The sequence below is a fragment of the Seriola aureovittata genome, chromosome 17 (genome assembly GCF_021018895.1).
Source record: "Seriola aureovittata isolate HTS-2021-v1 ecotype China chromosome 17, ASM2101889v1, whole genome shotgun sequence".
In the NCBI taxonomy this organism is placed as follows: Eukaryota; Metazoa; Chordata; class Actinopteri; order Carangiformes; family Carangidae; genus Seriola; species Seriola aureovittata.
The window spans coordinates 11,592,144-11,609,702 of NC_079380.1; the positions used below are offsets into that span (position 1 = coordinate 11,592,144).

The 17,559-nt window shown below is 43.3% G+C and overlaps 3 protein-coding genes across 8 annotated transcripts in view; 1 reads left to right on the plus strand and 2 right to left on the minus strand.

Moving 5' to 3' along the window:
• Positions 1–5,112, plus strand: part of LOC130184473 (potassium channel subfamily T member 2) — a 36,106-nt gene extending 30,994 nt beyond the window's left edge. For 5 of the 6 annotated variants that reach the window (XM_056400397.1, XM_056400398.1, XM_056400399.1 and 2 more), the window contains 6 exons: positions 903–1,004; positions 1,118–1,201; positions 1,282–1,410; positions 2,240–2,585; positions 3,299–3,383; positions 3,484–5,112. In XM_056400397.1, the coding sequence (XP_056256372.1) occupies positions 903–1,004; positions 1,118–1,201; positions 1,282–1,410; positions 2,240–2,585; positions 3,299–3,383; positions 3,484–3,601 (864 nt within the window). In that variant the 3' untranslated portion in view covers positions 3,602–5,112. The remainder of the gene's footprint in view (positions 1–902; positions 1,005–1,117; positions 1,202–1,281; positions 1,411–2,239; positions 2,586–3,298; positions 3,384–3,483) is intronic. The other variant, XM_056400403.1, reaches the window with a different exon arrangement.
• A 2,053-nt stretch (positions 5,113–7,165) lies between these two features.
• On the minus strand, positions 7,166–11,399 carry trim35-12 (tripartite motif containing 35-12). Its single transcript, XM_056400404.1, has 6 exons — positions 10,150–11,399; positions 9,739–9,834; positions 8,988–9,218; positions 8,884–8,906; positions 8,678–8,796; positions 7,166–8,534 (listed from the first exon to the last, which is right to left on the minus strand). The coding sequence occupies exons 1-6, from the start codon at positions 10,687–10,689 to the stop codon at positions 7,975–7,977; spliced, it is 1,569 nt and encodes a 522-aa protein (XP_056256379.1). The 5' UTR covers positions 10,690–11,399; the 3' UTR covers positions 7,166–7,974.
• A 135-nt stretch (positions 11,400–11,534) lies between these two features.
• gipc1 (GIPC PDZ domain containing family, member 1) lies at positions 11,535–16,947 on the minus strand. Its single transcript, XM_056400406.1, has 7 exons — positions 16,676–16,947; positions 15,714–16,277; positions 15,271–15,456; positions 14,900–15,080; positions 14,184–14,296; positions 13,996–14,077; positions 11,535–13,255 (listed from the first exon to the last, which is right to left on the minus strand). The coding sequence occupies exons 2-7, from the start codon at positions 16,011–16,013 to the stop codon at positions 13,104–13,106; spliced, it is 1,014 nt and encodes a 337-aa protein (XP_056256381.1). The 5' UTR covers positions 16,014–16,277; positions 16,676–16,947; the 3' UTR covers positions 11,535–13,103.
• Positions 16,948–17,559: the final 612 nt, after the last annotated feature.

Sequence of the window (17,559 nt, forward strand, 5' to 3'; positions counted from 1 at the left end):
AGCCATTGAAGGGCAGCTCATGATGCTTTGTTTTAATGTGATAAGCTGCACAGATCTTTTGTCACGTCTACAGTAAAGTTTCCAGAGAACACTTGTAACTGATTATAGCCTTTGTGCCTTTTGTTCTTTACACCGCACTGCTACTTGCCTTTTTAAATGACTGCTGTTCACTGTGTGGCAGCTAATGAATTCCCCCCGCAGGCATCAATAACATTTATCAACAAATCAGTAAATTAGTCTCTGTTTGACACCACATCTTAAAACGAATTTCGATCTGGCATTAGCATTATTATGAGATGACTGTTTGTGAAGTTTCTAGCAGTGTTTCCTCACAGCAGGAATGACCTTTGCTGGATATCCAGCCTTTCCCTCGCGTGATCATGATCATTACATTAATATGCAGGTCAAATGTAGTGGGAACGCTGACCAGGATATAAGAATAAAAGTATTGCCTTCAGCCCAGTGTATTCTGGGACAGACTTGAGCCATTGACTTTGTAAATAAATTCTAAAATGAAAAAATACACTGTTGGGGCGTCGTGTAGCGTAGTGGTTTAAGCAGGCGCCCCCATGCTACAGTCCTCGCTGCAGTTGGCCCCGGTTCGAATCCCGCATCGGACGGCCTTTCGCTGCATGTCATTCCCCCTCTCTCTGCCTCCCTGTTTCCTCTCACTCTCCACTGTGCTGTCCATTAAAGGCATAAAAAAGCCCAAAAAAATATACTTTAAAAAAAAAAAAAGAAAAAATACACTGTTGATGAAGCTTACAACACATCGTCTCTACTACCTCTGTTACATCATCTCATCTCTTCAAGGGCTAGTGTAATCCGTGTGTGTGTGTCTGTGTGTGTGTGTGTTTGGTTGTGCGTGCGTGCGTACGTGTGTGTGTGTGATTGCTCTGCAGAAGGAAAGGGAGAAAGGGTCCAACCTGGTGTTTATGTTCCGCCTGCCCTTCGCTGCAGGGAAGGTGTTCAGTGTCAGCATGCTGGACACTCTGCTCTACCAGGTATCTCAAAGATTCCTCCCACTGAATAACAAAAAGAAATGCTTCTCCTCAGTGTTGCAAAACGCCAAATGTCATCTATTCTTGCCGACTTGTTTGCTGTGCTGTCCCTCCAGTCATTTGTGAAGGACTACATGATCTCCATCACCAGGCTGCTGCTGGGTTTAGACTCCATGCCCGGCTCAGGTTTCCTCTGTGCAGTAAGTAGCTGAGCACAAATTCAGTCTGTGCGGACGGCCGAGTGCCTCTGAGGCTGATGATTGTTTTGTTTGTTTTCTAGATGAAAATCACAGAGGATGACTTGTGGATCCGCACCTACGGCAGGCTCTACCAGAAACTGTGCTCCTCCACTGGAGACATACCCATCGGCATCTACCGGACAGAGGCCCACAAGCTTCCGGTCTCTGAGGTCAGCTGCTGTTCTGATCTAGTTTTCAGATTTGTGGCCAAAAATCAATGGATTGAAGTCACTGGACTGGCTGAGAAAACTAAACAGGACATCTGTAAAGGCCTGGTAGACCCCTAGCGGCTATAATGTTCATTACACCAACAAAAGAGAAGGAGTTAGAGGAAGAAAAGAAAAAAACACTGACAATTTTTGTTAAACTTAACTAGCAGAAGCGCTACAAATATAAAGACATTAAAGTCCACGTGGTTCATTAAATTCCCAATTGTTAATATATTAAACTAAACACACTCTCAAAAGATTTTCTCTTTGCTCCCAGTTACTAAAATGTCTCTCTTTCATTGACTACAATAACATTTCTGCACGTCCCCTTATAAGGTTCGTTTAAATAGAGTCATTTTCTCCAAATGCTGATTGAATTTGTCCATGTTTTGCCAACAAATAGATGCAGAGCTATGAAGACACAGTCGGGTCTTAGTTTTGACATGTGAAACAGAGGAGCTCCACAGGCTGCAACAGTAAAAAAACAAATGCACAGTCATATCATATATTAAGAATGGTGCAGTGGCGATTAACAGTTCATTCATTTCTTAAAGAAAAACCAGGGGTGCGATGGTTCTTTTGGACTATTCAGTACATGCAGCAGAGTGTATCTTGTTCATCATTCATTTCTACCATGATAAGAAAGTATTAATTCCTCCTCATTGTGAGAAATCAGAGTCAGTACTGGTGAAGAATTTAATAAAATCTGTGTGATAACAGGTTGATTACACCACGTGAGGAAATGAAAGGTTTGTGTATGTGAATATGCGGTTATATGTGTGTGTCTCAGTCCCAGGTATCCATCACAGTGGAGGACTACGAGGACACCAGAGAACCCAGAGAGCCCCTGTTGTCCCGGACCAGCGCACACCGTAACTCCACCTCCTCTGAGCCCATCTCCACCTCCTCCCACTCCTCCGACCACCCGCTGCTCAGGAGGAAGAGCATGCAGTGGGCACGGCGGCTGAGCAGGAAGGGAGGTCGGGGCTCCAGCGGGGCCAAGGGGGGTCCGGGGAGTGCGGCAGAGAGGATCAGCCAGCAGAGACTGACCCTGTTCAGGCGCTCGGAGAGGCAGGAACTCAACGCCTTAGTGCGAACTAGGATGAAACATTTGGGCCTTTCTCCAACTGGATTCAGTAAGTCTGTGCCACTCCGCTCCTGACCTCAAGTACAGAACTACTGTTACTAGTTACCATACAAATTAATATTTACATAAGTAACACACAATAAGGTTATAAAATACAATGTCTCATTAAAAATTAGACCAACCTTTTTGGCTTATGGCCCCTTTGGCCCTTACAAAAAAGCAGTGTCTGGTTGGCTGGACTCCTTGTTTCATTTCAGATGTCAAAGAGATTAAATTCTTCAATGCTTAAGATCCAAAAATCCAGCAAAATAATACATAACTGTGTATAAAGGATTTAAGACTTGCTCCACCTTGACAAGCTGCAATAATAAAATGCTATATGTATATTAATGTATCAGTACTAACTATCTAATAAAGTTATAAAAAAATAACATGCCATTCATAGGACACATTTTTCTTTTTCTTTTGGTGCATGAAAACATTTGGATCTTTATTTGTAATGGAGTATTTCTACATCGTTGTATTGGTGCTTTAACTTAAGTGAAGGATCTGAGTGCCTCTTCCCCCACTGTTTGTTTACTGTCTGTTACTCTCTATGTATTCTGCCTGTTTCCATTTTTATCTAAATTTGTCTTCCTGTCTCATGACTCACTGTAACGTAACCTCTATTCTGTTTGTAGAGCACGGATGTAGCACAGCCTGCTGTATATCCTGTGCCTATTTTATTTCCTGCCCCACTCACCTCTGTTCTTCCTGTGTCAGATGGGATGACAGACCAAGGGAACAGACTGTCGTACATCCTTATCAACCCTTCTCCAGATACCAGACTGGAGCTTCACGATGTCGTGTGAGTACACAAACATAAATGTAATTGATAGCGCTGTAAAATGAGCACACCATGAAAACTATAAAATATTACAGGATGCTGTTTGCTGCTCTATCTGCAGATACCTGATTAGACCAGATCCCCTCTCTCTGGTACCCAATCAGGGGAGCAACAGGAAGTGCAATGCCGGGCTCTCAGAGAGCCACAGGTTCGATACGCAGGACAGCACCCATCTGTGAGAGACTTAAAAAAAAGGAAAAAGAAAAAAAAAAAAAGACAAATATACTGTCATACTGTCAAACCACTGCCAGAGAGAGGAGACACAACAACACACTCTTGAGGGAGAAGCAGAAATGAAGAACTGGTTCTACGGGGTGGAATTCAGCCCGACGGCACATTGCCTTCATATTTTCCTCCACATTCAGTCTAGTTGAACTCAGAGGTGCCGGACATGCATGGACCTTTTCTATAACGATTGGGAATGTTTTATTTATGCACCTTCCTATTTTCAAAGCGGAGAGCTGCGGACACAGAAGTGCATTTAATGAAAAACTGTATGTATTTATATCTGTGTATGTGCATGTTATGTACTGCATCATGTATGTGCGGCGTGTATGTATGCGTGTACTGTATGTATCTGCAGGTGCGTGAACGAATGTGTACATGTGCTTATGGATCAAGAGCAAGACACTGCCAATTTTATGCGGACAGCCAAAGGAATCTGCTGCCAAATGAAAGTCAAGGGATGTATTCTTTGTGTCCTTCTCTTTGTGGTAGGCATGTGTCGTCACACTTAATGTTGTTTGACGTATCTGGAAGTGACGCTACAGTGCAGACATCCTGTGAAGTTTTCTCTCTTTCTTTTTTTTCTTTTTCTTTTTTTATTTGGTCTTCATAAAGCCCTTTTGAAACTGTGTACCTGTCGCTTACACCCTCAAACACACACATTAATTTTACGCTCACCAGCAGTGGAGGAACCCAAAGAGCACCGGTCTCAACAAGGGACAAAATCAGACAGCGAGCACACATGGTCAGTGCAGGGCATTTTTTCTTAAAGTCCCGCTTTCTCTGCTTCTGCCAGTCGGTGTGAGCCGCCCAGCCACCAGCTTGCTTTTGCTGACATGCATGTTAGAGATGCAGGGGATGGACAAAATAATATACCGTGACATAATAACCCTGCAACAAATACAGTACAACCTTTGTAAAGCTTATAATTGAACCTTTTTGAGAGTCAGAAAGGTGTTGATCCAACTGTCAACCTGTTATAAGCTTTACAAGTAAATATTCGCCGTATTTATTGCACACAGCTATAAATATCCACTTTAACAAGTAATTAGTTTGTTATTTTAGTATAGACATATATATTATAATTTGGGACTCAATCAGAAAAAAATCTTGTTTCTCTAAAAACAAGTGAAAAATGTGCCAGTAGAGTGAAATCATTCTGCTTGTTTATCTTATGTCATAAATTTTCAATTGTTTAAAGAAACATGAGATTTCAATATGCTACAGTATTATTGATATTACAGTGAATCACTTGTTAGGGTGGACATTTATGCCATTTGTTTACCAAGGATTTGCAGGCCTCTGTAAATCTTTTGTCAGAAGTTCTGAACGGGCCGTTTCGCACAGAAACGGTGCAGCCATGTGGTGGGAGCGCTAACCGGCGCCCCCTGCCAAACACCACTGCTGTAGCTTCAGTGCCATTAAAACAGATGGAAATATGTACATATTAAAGTCAGTCATTATAGCTTGTCATTGCTTTATTGTTGTTTTGGTGTCAATTTGTGCAGCTGTTAAGCGGAATCTTCTCACAACCACTTCAAGCATTAGATTCATGGCATCATGTACCGATTGGCACATGTAAAACCGCTTGACATCAAAGGTGTCACATTGTTTTATTTCCTAAATGAATCACTTGATTGTCTGACGCAGTGTGTCTCTCCTGTGGTTTACCGAGGTCACAGTTATTTCTGCTTTCATACATGAACACTGTGTGTGATTCACATTAAATGGCTCTAATTCATTTCCTGTAATGTCCCCCTCCCTCACCAAAGATCACAGGTGTTACACCTGCGTGACTTAAATAAGTCCAACATGTCTCTTCATGTGTATACTGTTAGGGTAAGATTGTGTGAACAAAACCCAAGGTGTGTTTTTAACCAGGGGTCAGCTCACTAGACATCTTTTCTGTTTGTGTTGCTTTACTCAGAGCTTTGAAAAATTGAACCATTCTCTTCGTCTAGCATGTTTAAACATTATCATCATCATCATATTTATTTCTTTTCTTTGCTGCCATGAGTTTGCTTTTGCCCGCTGGAAGTTTATTCACTTCCTTTTACGGAAAGAATTCATCTAGAACTCAGCTCTCTGTATGCCTGACTTGAATAGCGGAAGAATGAACACACTACGTGATATGAGAGCATGGGTGTGGCCAAGATAAAGACTCAACACTGAACAGAGCCTGAATGTAAGGGCTCAGTTGGAGAACTGTGCAAAATGAGGCAGAGGAAATGGCGGTCCAAGCAGTCGGTGTGAGGCTTGAGTCTGGGGACGGTTAAGCAAATGTGGTGGAGGCCCCCCGTCCAGTGAGAAAGCTGGATGCCTGTTGCAGGGACCCAGAAGGGCTGAGGTGAGAGTCTTAACCTCCTCTGTGCCTCAATAAGCTCAGGGATTGGTGCAAGAGTTGGTATGACTTACAAGAAGCAAAAATCCTGCATAGATAAAGATGAGTACAAGTGTGCAGGATTCGTTTTTGCATCATCTGGGTGATGAAACTGTTTTCTCTGTGTTTACAGGTATTTCAAATACTGGCAAAGAAGCATCACAACATCATTCGCATCAAGCTCTGTTCCTCTGTCATATTCTATTAACCGCTCCATCCTGCTCCCAAGTCAAGGCTGGCCTCGACTCTGTGAGTAGGCCTGTCTGACTATCTGCCGTTGAGCGCAGCTGATGCTCCACTTTCTTTCTCTCTCTGTCAGATGCCACTGACCTTTGTGGCTTAAAACGGTTTGCCTAGCAGGTGTGCTTTCCAATGGGGACCGGGGGTCTCACCGTGCTGATTAACAATGCAGGGTTCCTGGCCAGAGGCAGCCTGCAGGACACCGGTCCTGAGGACTTGCAGAAGACCGTCAACACCAATGCCATGGGCCAAAATGAGGAAAGAGGAGGACCAAGTGTTGTAACTAACACACAACTTGTAATGCTGCATTTTTTCAAAATAAAAGAAGGAAATTGGGTGGCGCCAAACCACTATTCGGTGAAAGTTTCCAGTTCCCACCCTCCGACTTCCTCTCTTCCTCTCAGTGGTCATCATTAGAATTTTGTGCAATAGCGACGGCGAGTGAGATGTCTGAGTTTTCCAGCAGCAAAGCAGCCGTCCTCAGCATCTCCTCACTTCTGGGTTCATCAGAATCCTCATATGCCTGCTTCCCAGCCGTCTTCTATCGCATCAGCAAGATATTTACAGACAGCCTGCTGTCACTGTGCCCTGCTACTCAAAGGCCTCATCTTACAGCCATCCAGGGGAACTGTTCACCCGTCACCCCAGCTGCTCTGTCACTGTTCTTTTCTCTGCTCCCTCCTTTTCCTCCCACTCCTCTGCTCGCAGGAAGGTTTGAACACACTGAGACACTGACACTCCAGAGGAGCTGTAGAAGGACGAGATCCTGTTTTCTGAGCTGCACCCTGGCCACGTACACACTGACAAGGGTAGGCAGGAGGTGAGTCAGCAAGTTTCCACTGACCTCACTGGTTCATCCCTGAAGTATATACAGTGAAACAATGTGGAGGAACCAGAGTTGACTCTGAATGTTTACTTTATTAACTGAGAAGCACAATATTGACGTCATGTTGTATGATTTCATATTTCACACACAATGGTTAAATGTTTATGCAGTGACTTTGTGATTTCTGAAAATAGCAAAGAAACAGCTGCAATATATGTGCCAGAATCACAGTCATAAAATGTCATCTTCAAATCCAGTCCACCAGGATCACAGGATTACAGCCTCCAGTATCTACCTAATTTTCTTATTCTGCTTTGTGAAATAAACGGGCGCTCATGCAGACACTTGAAAGCTGCATTAGAATATTGATCGGCATAAAATGGACATGTAATGCAGGACTGGCTTTTTTTACTCTTGCATTTAGTTTCAAGTTGGTTTTAAGCCTTTAGACTTTGCTGTGTCTTTGCACTCATAATTCTCCCATGACCTTGCTTTGCCACCGCTTTTTATATGCTTCTTAGTTTTTTAACTAACAGTGAGATGAATTCGAGTCCTGTGCGAGTCTTCATAGTTGTGTGTTTGTGACCACCAGGGGGAGATTGATGCTCAGGAGAGTGTGTGCAGGGGATGCTGAGCTTGATGGCCTCCCTGACTGAGAAGCAGATGGAGCCCTTGTGGATTATAAAGGCAGGTCCATCCCCTGGAAGCTTTAAACAGCTGCTTTGTGCTTCGTTAACTGCAGTCAATCACTAAATGAACCCCTGTGAAATAAGCCAATTATTGTTCTAATCACTCAGTCGATGCTTATTTTACACACCGACATCATCTGCTTAAACGATTTGATACTCATGCATTTATGTTCTCTATAAGGTTTTCTCAAATCACCACGTCGCACTGTTCCACACAGCCACTTTGACGGGGCAGATCTTGAGGGGTTTGGGGTTATTCCCATTGATGTTGGCTCCGGGGCAGAAGAAGGGGTACATCTTCTCAGTGAAGAAGTCGTTGAAGGTGTAGATGGGCGTCATGCTGACCGGGTTGGAGAAGATCACCTCTCCGGAGTCGTAGTCCAGCTGCACCCGGACTCGGGTCAGCTCCCCCTCCGGGTGAAGCGGGGTGCTGGGTCTCGTCATGGCCGAGTACTCGCCCTCGTAGTGCGAGATCATCCAAAAGCCGCCCTCGGGACAGCCAGAAATGCGGCCTTTCCTGTCGATGGACTCCTTGACCACCCCGAGCATCCAGTCCACCTTGTCGCCAATGTCCACTTCCCAGGCGTGGCGGCCCGAGGTGAAGCCCTCTGAGCCCAGCACGAACACAAAGTGGCCAAAACGTTCAGGATTGTCCGGGAGCTGCTTCAGGGATCCGCTGTTGGCCACACTGGTCAGGTCTGAGGAGAGAGACAACCAAGAGTAGGCAGTGTTGGGGTCCAGGGTGATGGGTGCTAAAAGGAAAAGAGAAAAAAAACAGATGAAGGAAAGCGGACGATTTCCTCTCAAAATTCAAGGCACATCTCTAAAAAGGGCTCCACAATTAAAAGCAACGATATCAGATTTCACACACACACACAGCCTGTTGAGTGCTTACTGTACTGAACCAGCTCCACCATCTTCTCCCACACGTGGTACTTGAGGGAACTGACGTGTTTGGCCACATTCATAAGAGCACCTGACACTTTTTCTGGATCCTTCTGTGGGATCTGTGCCCTGAGAAGAGAATGCCATGCAGGAGTATAACTAGAAAGCTCAATCTACTTATAAAGTAGATACTGCAGAAGATTAAACGTGTCTTACCTTTTCTTCGTATTAGCATAATTCTGAAATCAAAAGAGAGAGTTTTACAACCGCTGCAAGGTCAAGCGAATTCAGAGAGAGGAAAACATTTCGAATCCTCTCACCTGAAGGAAGAGAGCATCACTGGACGCGATCTCGTTCTCAATGGCAATGACGGCGTGAGAGAAGGTGAGGATGTCTCTGGTGATGCTGTCGGACTTCTTCTTCACCAGCTCCCTCTTCTCCTCGTCCTCCTGCTGCAGAGAGGCCAGTCGGGCCGCCTCCTCCCTCTGCAGAAACTCACGGAGCTGCTCAAACTCCTCCTTGATCTCCTTCTCTGTGGCCTGAGTCTGGTTCTAGCAGACGTGGGTCAACAGGAAAATATACTGAATGTAAAAAAAGCCTTGTCTGTGTCGGCTTCTCTTTATCTACATCCCCTTTGGGATTGTCAAAATAAGAGCAATAAGGTCATTACTTTTGGATTACTTGGATTTATTTTTAGATTATGTCTTGAAATCTTGATTAAATGTGTTCCCTGTCCATACAAGGAGAAGAAAATAATCATAATATCATCATAACCCTAATACAACCCTTTTAGGATTCTGTGGGTTCCATTATTTATCTCTGAAAGCATCACTATGATATATCTCTTGGACTCAGTTCATTTTTGTACCAAACACTTAATTAAAAATCCTGTAGCTTAAAAAAACAAACAAAAAAAAAAAAACATCTCCATGGGAAACTATGCGTCTTAGGGAAACTATGCGTCTTTTATAACACCTTGGCTGACATGTTTATACACTAACAGTGGGCGGCTCAACTTCAGTGATCATGCAGATCCTCTAGTGTTTCGTGGATCTTTGTGTTTATTGATACCTTGATGTGGACAGTTGTGTCATCACACTCCTGCTTGGCCTCATACAGGTGACGCAGGTTCTTCTTCAGAGGAATCAGCTCTTTCTTCAGCTCTGCCTGAGGGGTGAGGGCAGAGAACGTGTCAAAATGTCACAGAATGTTCATCCTAGAAACTGGCAGCTGAAAATGATCCTAACATCATCTTGATGACACTGAGCCTAAAATGGGAAGTGTTTCTGATGTTCCTGACTTTGCACAGCTACTAAGAAGGGATGTCAAGTATAACCACTTTTCTGAGTTTCAGAGCAGTGATGTGAAATTTTAAAATGTGGATTATAATGGTTAAATCCCTCAGTGCATCTCAATTAATAACTGTAAGCAGGTAGTCTTTTTAAAAGCCTGAGGGACTGCAGACAGACAAGAGCAGATTACCTTGAGGTCCTGCGCTCCCTCTTCTAAGGGACACACTCTGTGTCCTTGGTGCTTCTTGGAGGTGTGACACACACAGCACAAGACTTCAAAGTCATCTAGACAGAAGAGTTTGAGAACCTCCTCGTGTGTGGTGCACTTCACCTCCACCATCCCTGCTTCCTCCCCTGTCCACCCGGCCACCGTCCCAGCTGGGGACGTCTTGCGCTCCTGCTCCTTCAGGAAGGTGTCGGCCACGTTCTTCAGGGCCAGGCTGACCGTGGGCTCTGTCAGGGAGCATTTCCTCCTGCAGACGGGACACTCGCGCCTGGCTTTCTTCTTGTTCCAGAACTGCTGCAGGCAGGCCCGGCAGAAGCTGTGGCTGCACTTGAGCACCACAGGTTCCTTGAAGATCTCACAGCAAACAGGACAGGACAGTTCCTCTTCCAGCATGGAGCCTGAGCGCGAGGAAACAGCCCGCGGCCGAAGGGCTAAAGCTACCTTGGGACTCTGGAGGAAAGAAAGTTTCCCAGGTTGAGAGGAAGCTCGTGGGCGCAACGCCATGGTAGGTTCCTGTTGGCGGGACACTGCTTTTAAAGCTGTGGTTGTTCTGTTCCAGAAAGTGCACTCTGATAATAAGGAGAAGTACTCCTCTCTGACTGTAGTCCACAGAGTAATCTGAAGACAGTTTATGAGCAACCAGGGTTATAGATCAGCTGGGACTTGAAGAACTGGTTTACTTCACTTGTAGTAAATACAGGACATGTCATCAACCCTTATCTGCAAGCCACACCAGGGCTCTGTGAAGCAGGACTCCAGCTGAGTCAAGAGGGATGTTTTTCTTCTTCACAGAAGAAAGTGTGCTGCGGAAGTGCTCTGGCAGTTTTTAGTTTAATTTTGAGTGACAAGAAGAGCAGATGCAGGAGGTAGAAGCTGGGTATAGTAGGGCACTGGTGATTTTACAGAATTCAAAACAGCTGCATAAAACTCTGCTGTTGCACATTTATAATCTAAAAATACTACAAAACATATTTTGTGTTGAACTGGGACAGATCTCTTCACTTTACCACCTTCCTTGATTTACATGTGAGGCCTGCAAATGACCCTGCTGAGCTTAACCAGCACTATCAAGTCTACTAGGGTAGATCTTATTACATTACCTGTGATGGCCTGCTGACACTCACAGTGATTTTGCTGTCTCGTTAAATGTCATACATATTTCAGGAGGACACAGGAGGGGGAAGACACACACGCGCGCGCACACACACACACACACACATAATATTGCAAAACAATCCAGCAGATCACAGCATTCTCTCTCCTTATTCTTAACAGCAGAAAACTTAACTCCCAGTGTGTGTGTGTGTGTGTGTGTGTAGCAAAGACCAAACAGAAAGAAAACTGCCATGTTGATGTTATTATTGCATTATAATTGGACAATGACAACAGTGTAATACAAAGCCATCAAAATAATGTCTTCTTCTCAGTGTTACAGTGTTCTAGCATCAGTTTCAATACATAACCCCATTTAGATATTCATTAACTGTAAAGAATGAAACAAAACTACAAAATAGCTTCATACATTTGGATATACTGTAAAGGTTAACACCAAAGGATTTTTTTTAAGACATGTGTTTACCTACGCAGAGTAGTGGGTGCGACACTGCCTGTTTTTCCTCTGCTGGACACATGATGGAAGTAGTTTGGTATCATTCTGCTCCAGTGACAGTATACTTCATTTTTCAGCACCATCATGCACCAGAATCCATACTTCTAACAAAATGTATAAAATGCATGAAATGAGAAAAAAATAAAGGCATTTTGTTCTTAACAAATCCTTTTTCTTTTTTTTTTCCTTACACAACTACTCCATCTCATGCCTCTCTCTTTTCATTAATACTGCTCTCTGTAATGCTTCAAAACCATTAAGTAGTTCCAACACAATCAAATTCTTCATCACACACCTTGTTTTAAAATAGACATCACATCACTTTATATAAAAACACTAACTATAAAAAAAATCCACACAATCCACAAACCTGGAAACCAATCTGCTTCTCACTCCCACATATTGACCTTCAGTAAAAAGGTCAATTAACACTGATTCTTTTTTAACACTGTCAAATGTATGAAAGTAAGGAATGTGCTGCTGTCTGCACAGCTGACTTCATTACAGCATGGAGTGTGTCAACAGTGGGCAAACACCACTGATCTTTAAGTCAGGAGCTACAGTTTACTACGACCTTTCTGCAACCATATTGTTTTCTTTTACCATAAAAAAAACAACAAAAACAAACAAACAAAAGAACAGAAAACCAGCAGAATTCATGATGAAGATAAAAATATAACAGCACATGCTTGTAAAACCGATCCGTAAGAGTAACATCGAGTGTTTCAGGATGACACTGTACTGTGTTTCAGGGAGGCCGATGCCTTGTACTGTGCAATAACTGTGCCGCTCACCAGGTGAGGTACAGTGCAATCTCTGTTCACGTCTATTGTTGGTTTACAGCGCAGTGCAACAGTGCAATGTGGAAAAAAAAAAGAAAAAAATCACATTTTTTTTTTTGCTAAGTATCAAATATCTACTTTGTGTTAGCCGTTGTCTGTCATTTCTCCCATATTAGAGACTTGTGCTGTACTTGTTCCACTGCCAGCAACTACAACAATGACATGCAGGTTCATGTGATGCGGTCAAAGGGAATGCTCATCAGCGTGCTTGTAGTTTCTGGATAAAGCCGGAAGACAAATAAAAGCACTTGGGAAGTCATCACAGACACCTTCCTCTCCCATTAACTGGTATTATCCTCTTTGTCTAGGCAGAGTCTCCCAAAAGGGTACACTCTAAATTAAAAATAGTAGGAGTATACACTGGAATAAAAACAAACTCATGACGGTAGTGTTGTGTTTCCTAGTAGTGCTTAAATGTTGTGGGCGTCACGCACGCAGAAGTTGTTCTGCTCCATTAGTTTCTGTGGTTACACCCGCCCAACCTTAGCATCACCGATGGCACCCCAGACGTCGAAAACAAATTCATCAGGGAAGGCGAAATCTCCCAGGGTTTCATCTAAAGCCTCGGCAAACTCATCAGGGTTCTTTTTGTCCTTTCCCAGCTCCACCATGGTAGCCGCTAAGGGAGAGAGAGAGGTCAGAGAACATTTAGTGAACACACTAGAATTACTGTCTTGCAGTTGTTTGCCTCTGCTAAGCAGTTAAGTTGCAGTTTGCATCCATGTCTGTCCAGGCTCATATAATATATGCAGTGGAGACTTGGAATGAATTTAATGAAAGGTTTTAAGTGTATTTCACCACAATTAGCATACGAATTCTTGAGTTATGGACAAAACTGTGTTTTGTGAGGTCACAGTGCCTAAGTGCCAATGCCTCAGGCCACGGCTGTTGTTCTTTTTTTGTTCTTTTATCCCTTTTATGTTAATTTGTCTTTCAAGGTGATAATGATAAAATGGCTTTCTCTTTCAAACTGCAGAACTAAAATCGTGTTTTGCTCTGTGGTCAATGAACTAGCAGCTCTGCAGGCTGCAAATGTTATAAAATTGTGGCCCCAGTGTTCTGTGGACTGGCCTCTTAAGAGCCAATTAAAAGCTGATTCATATTTTGAGGTCACAGTGGCTTTCACCTTTGACCACCAAACTGTAATCAGACATCTGTGCCAAATTTGTAGAAGAAATATCCTCCAGGCGTTCCTGAGATATTGCATTCATGAGAATGGGACGGATGGGTGGACAACCAGAGAACATAATGCTTCTTGTACCGGGGTTTGGGTTGTTCGTCCATCCAGATGGACCGCAAATAACACTAATCAATTATAACACCATTAGAGCCAAAACACACTCGCAAAGACACACTTACCAAGCTCGCTGTCTCTGATGCCCATGTAGCTCTCAAGCAGGTCGTCCACCTTCTCAATGGCCTTTTCCTCAAACGCAGAAGGCTGGAGGGAAAAAAAAAACACAACACACAAACTCAGCAAATTATAAACATTTTTTAAACAGCACAAAAACCTGTTATTAGTCAACAGGTGTTGTAAACACACTCACCAGTTCTTCCACAGTAGCAGGACCTTTAGATCGCAGCCGGAGGGTTCCTCTGCCAGTCCCCAGCTGAACCCCTGATGCCGACCTGGACCCTCCAGACCGCTGGCTGATCATATCTACACAAAGCAATCAAACATCCCATCAACACTTTGGACAGTACTAAAAAAAAATGGCTTCCTTCTTCATTGTCAAGCTGTGACAGTGCTGAACATCATGCCCTGTAACACTATCACCTACTCTTTAGATAAACTCCATTTCATCCATTTTTTGGTGTGATCCTTTTCAGGCTGTTGCTTATTTTAACTGAAGAAAATGGCTTAATATATTTCATGTTTACTATGAGCAGCAAAGGCACTTATTTCAATAAGTTAGGCTTCTGTCTTTTATGTGGTAAGGTTTTAGAATACTATAAACTATATATATTAAACTACTATGATGACTGAAAATAAAGTTTAAAAAAAATTTAGTATGTCGAATTAAACGCTATAAAATCTAAACTTGAGTGCAGCCTTCATAGCCACAAGTACGACATAATTACCTGCTATTAGTGGAGTATGAGAGTAACTCAGAGTGCATAGTGATTGTTTCAGGTAGTGCAGATGAGGCTCTGACTTAAGAATGAGAAGCATGTTGTGCTGCCACACCACAACACTGTCTTACATATGTCACAATTAAACTCATCTCTCAGATGACTTAATGTTTCCTCCTCCCACACTTACCAAAGGCCTTGAGAGGCTCCACCAGCTTGATGGTGAACTCCTTCCCTTTGGGCAGCTCCTTCAGCATTTTGGCCACCTCGTAGTGTCGGCAGCCTATCAGGCGATGGCCGTTGATAGACTCGATCATATCGCCCACGTTAATAACCTGAATCTGGTGGATGACGCTCCCCTCACGGATTCTCTGAAAACAGCAAATATCAAATTAACAAACCAACACACTACACATCTTGTTGTGTTTTCCTTAATACATGTAATTTATTCTCATCCTATGTGCAGCTGTTATGTCTATGTTTAGTCCAGGGTCATGTCTCTCCCTGTGGACACTTGACTCAAAACAAATCAATTTCCTAGGACAGTTCAATGTTCCTCACCTTGATGAAAGCATAGCCAGCTCCATTATCAGTGATCGTCAACCCTAGTGCATCTTCCCCTTTGAACACGTCTATTTCCTTCTTTTGGCCTTTAATGTGGGCAAAAATAAAGTCCTCCAGTCCAATTTGACCTCCCAACAGTTTATCCATGTCCACCTTGTGAGTGTTCAGTGTGCAAAACATAACCTGAGGAGGGACACAACAAACAAAGCTGACATCTTAAAATGTATTGTTTTGTCCGACCGAAAGTCCAAAACACAAAGATATACAGTTTACTACGATATACTGTATGACAGAGAGAAACAGAAAACAGTCATTTGAAGCTGAAGGAGCTGCCCGAAGGGAATCTTTAGCCTTTTTCCAAACATTTTCAATCAAATAGTAAAATAATTTATCTGTCGATCAGCAAAATTGTTTTAGTCCTAGTCAACACACTCACTCACCTCAGATGGTGGTATCCCAAAGGCCTCACCAATCTTGGCATAGAGTTCCCGGACATTGCTGAAGCCCTCTATACGGCCGGTAGGGCTGCCGTGAGCGAGCTGGGTGTGGAAGATGAGGCGAGGTCTCATGCTGCTGGGTGGGGGAGGCAGACCTTCAGAGGTGGCACCTTCTCCCAGCCCGACAACACCCCCATCTAGGCCATCCATACCCGGCACATTGAGACCTGCGCGGATGGGCTCCGCTTCCTCGTTCTCCACTAACGGGGACGCCTTCTTCCTTCTTCCCAAACCAAGAGGCATAGTAGTCCTACAGGGAGAGCAGAGGGAGTGGAGGGGAGGAGGCTGCTCTGGGGACTTATGCTACAATCCACGCCAACATACACCTGTTCAGCCAAATCAGTGGCAGGTCTGTTGGAGGTTTATGTCACAGCTATAGTATGGTCCTCTAGACCAGCTAAAGAGCTGTCTTAGCCAGGCACTGTCAGGGTTTACACATCTACACATCAGAGCAGTTCACATAACTGAGTCTGTAAGGTCCAGCACCCTGCAGTGGGAGGTCTTCAGCTGTAACACAGAAACAGACACTGTTCAATATTCATACATTTACCAATGCAATGACATATCGATTGTACAAGCAATTTAACCCAAAGTAATATGTAATGCTGTGAACATTAAGAAATATTATAATTAGCATAGCTCTTCCTTAAGATTATACCTTGCTAATGTTAGCTGGTAGCGCTGACACACTTATCTTTCACTTCTAGCAACACAAACAGACAACTCTCATGTAGCCAGCAACTTAGCATTTAGCTACTAAAACGGAAGCTAAATCACTGTCTGTTGATCCCGCTAGTAAGTTATAGATTTACTATTTCTGACGTATGGAGGTTAGTTAGCTAGATTAACTGTGATCAATGGATGTGGACATGAGGGAGTAAACACGGCAGGCCGGTCGTTCTTACCGGAGCAGGAGTTTTAGCCAAGTGTCGTTAGCTACCTCTTCCTGCTAGCTTAGCCAGCTAACGGTGCTGCTGTGAGTTGTTAAAAATAACGTTACGTTGGCAGAGAAAGTCCAGTATGTTTTGTTGCTCCCCTCCGGACAGGTGGGCTCATCCAGGGGCAGATTGTAGGGTAAATTAAGTATGTCTGTATCGGTATGCAGGGGTAGATTTATCTTTCTGCCTGCCCAGCAGGGGTGGAACAAGGACGCCTTCAGGGTTCCTCGTAAACCGCACTTCTCAGTGGAACGATTGTTCTGAAGTCGTAACAGTGTTGGGAGAAGTATTCAGATCCTTTACCTAAGTAGAAGTACTAACACCACATTGTAAAAATACTCAATTACAAGAAAAGGCCCTGTAGTGGTAATGTTGCTTAAGTAAAAGTACTAATACCACAGTATAAAAACCATGGGCGTAGGTTCCGTTTGAACATTGGGGGGACACATTGAGCTGAGGGCTCCGGGGTTTCTCCTTTTATAAATTTTGAACATCAAAAAGTCAATTTAAATACAATCAGGTACATTTTCATGCACCATTTTGTGCGATTACTGCATCCATTTAGGGTGGAATTGTCATTCATGTAAAGGAATACACAAAATTCAGCACCAGGTGACTATTCAAAATATAATACAATATAATACAGTCAAGCTCTCAAATTCAAATGTTCCAAGGTGTCAACAAATCACAAGCTGTCATTCATTTGACTCTTTGGACAGCTGCTGTGCAGTTTATGCGGGATTAGTTTGTCTGCTGTTATTTTAGCTAGCAAAATTGTATGTTATTGTTTTGTTATTTTACTTTTACTTACTTAATTTTACTTTTACTTGAAATACATTTTTTAATAATTA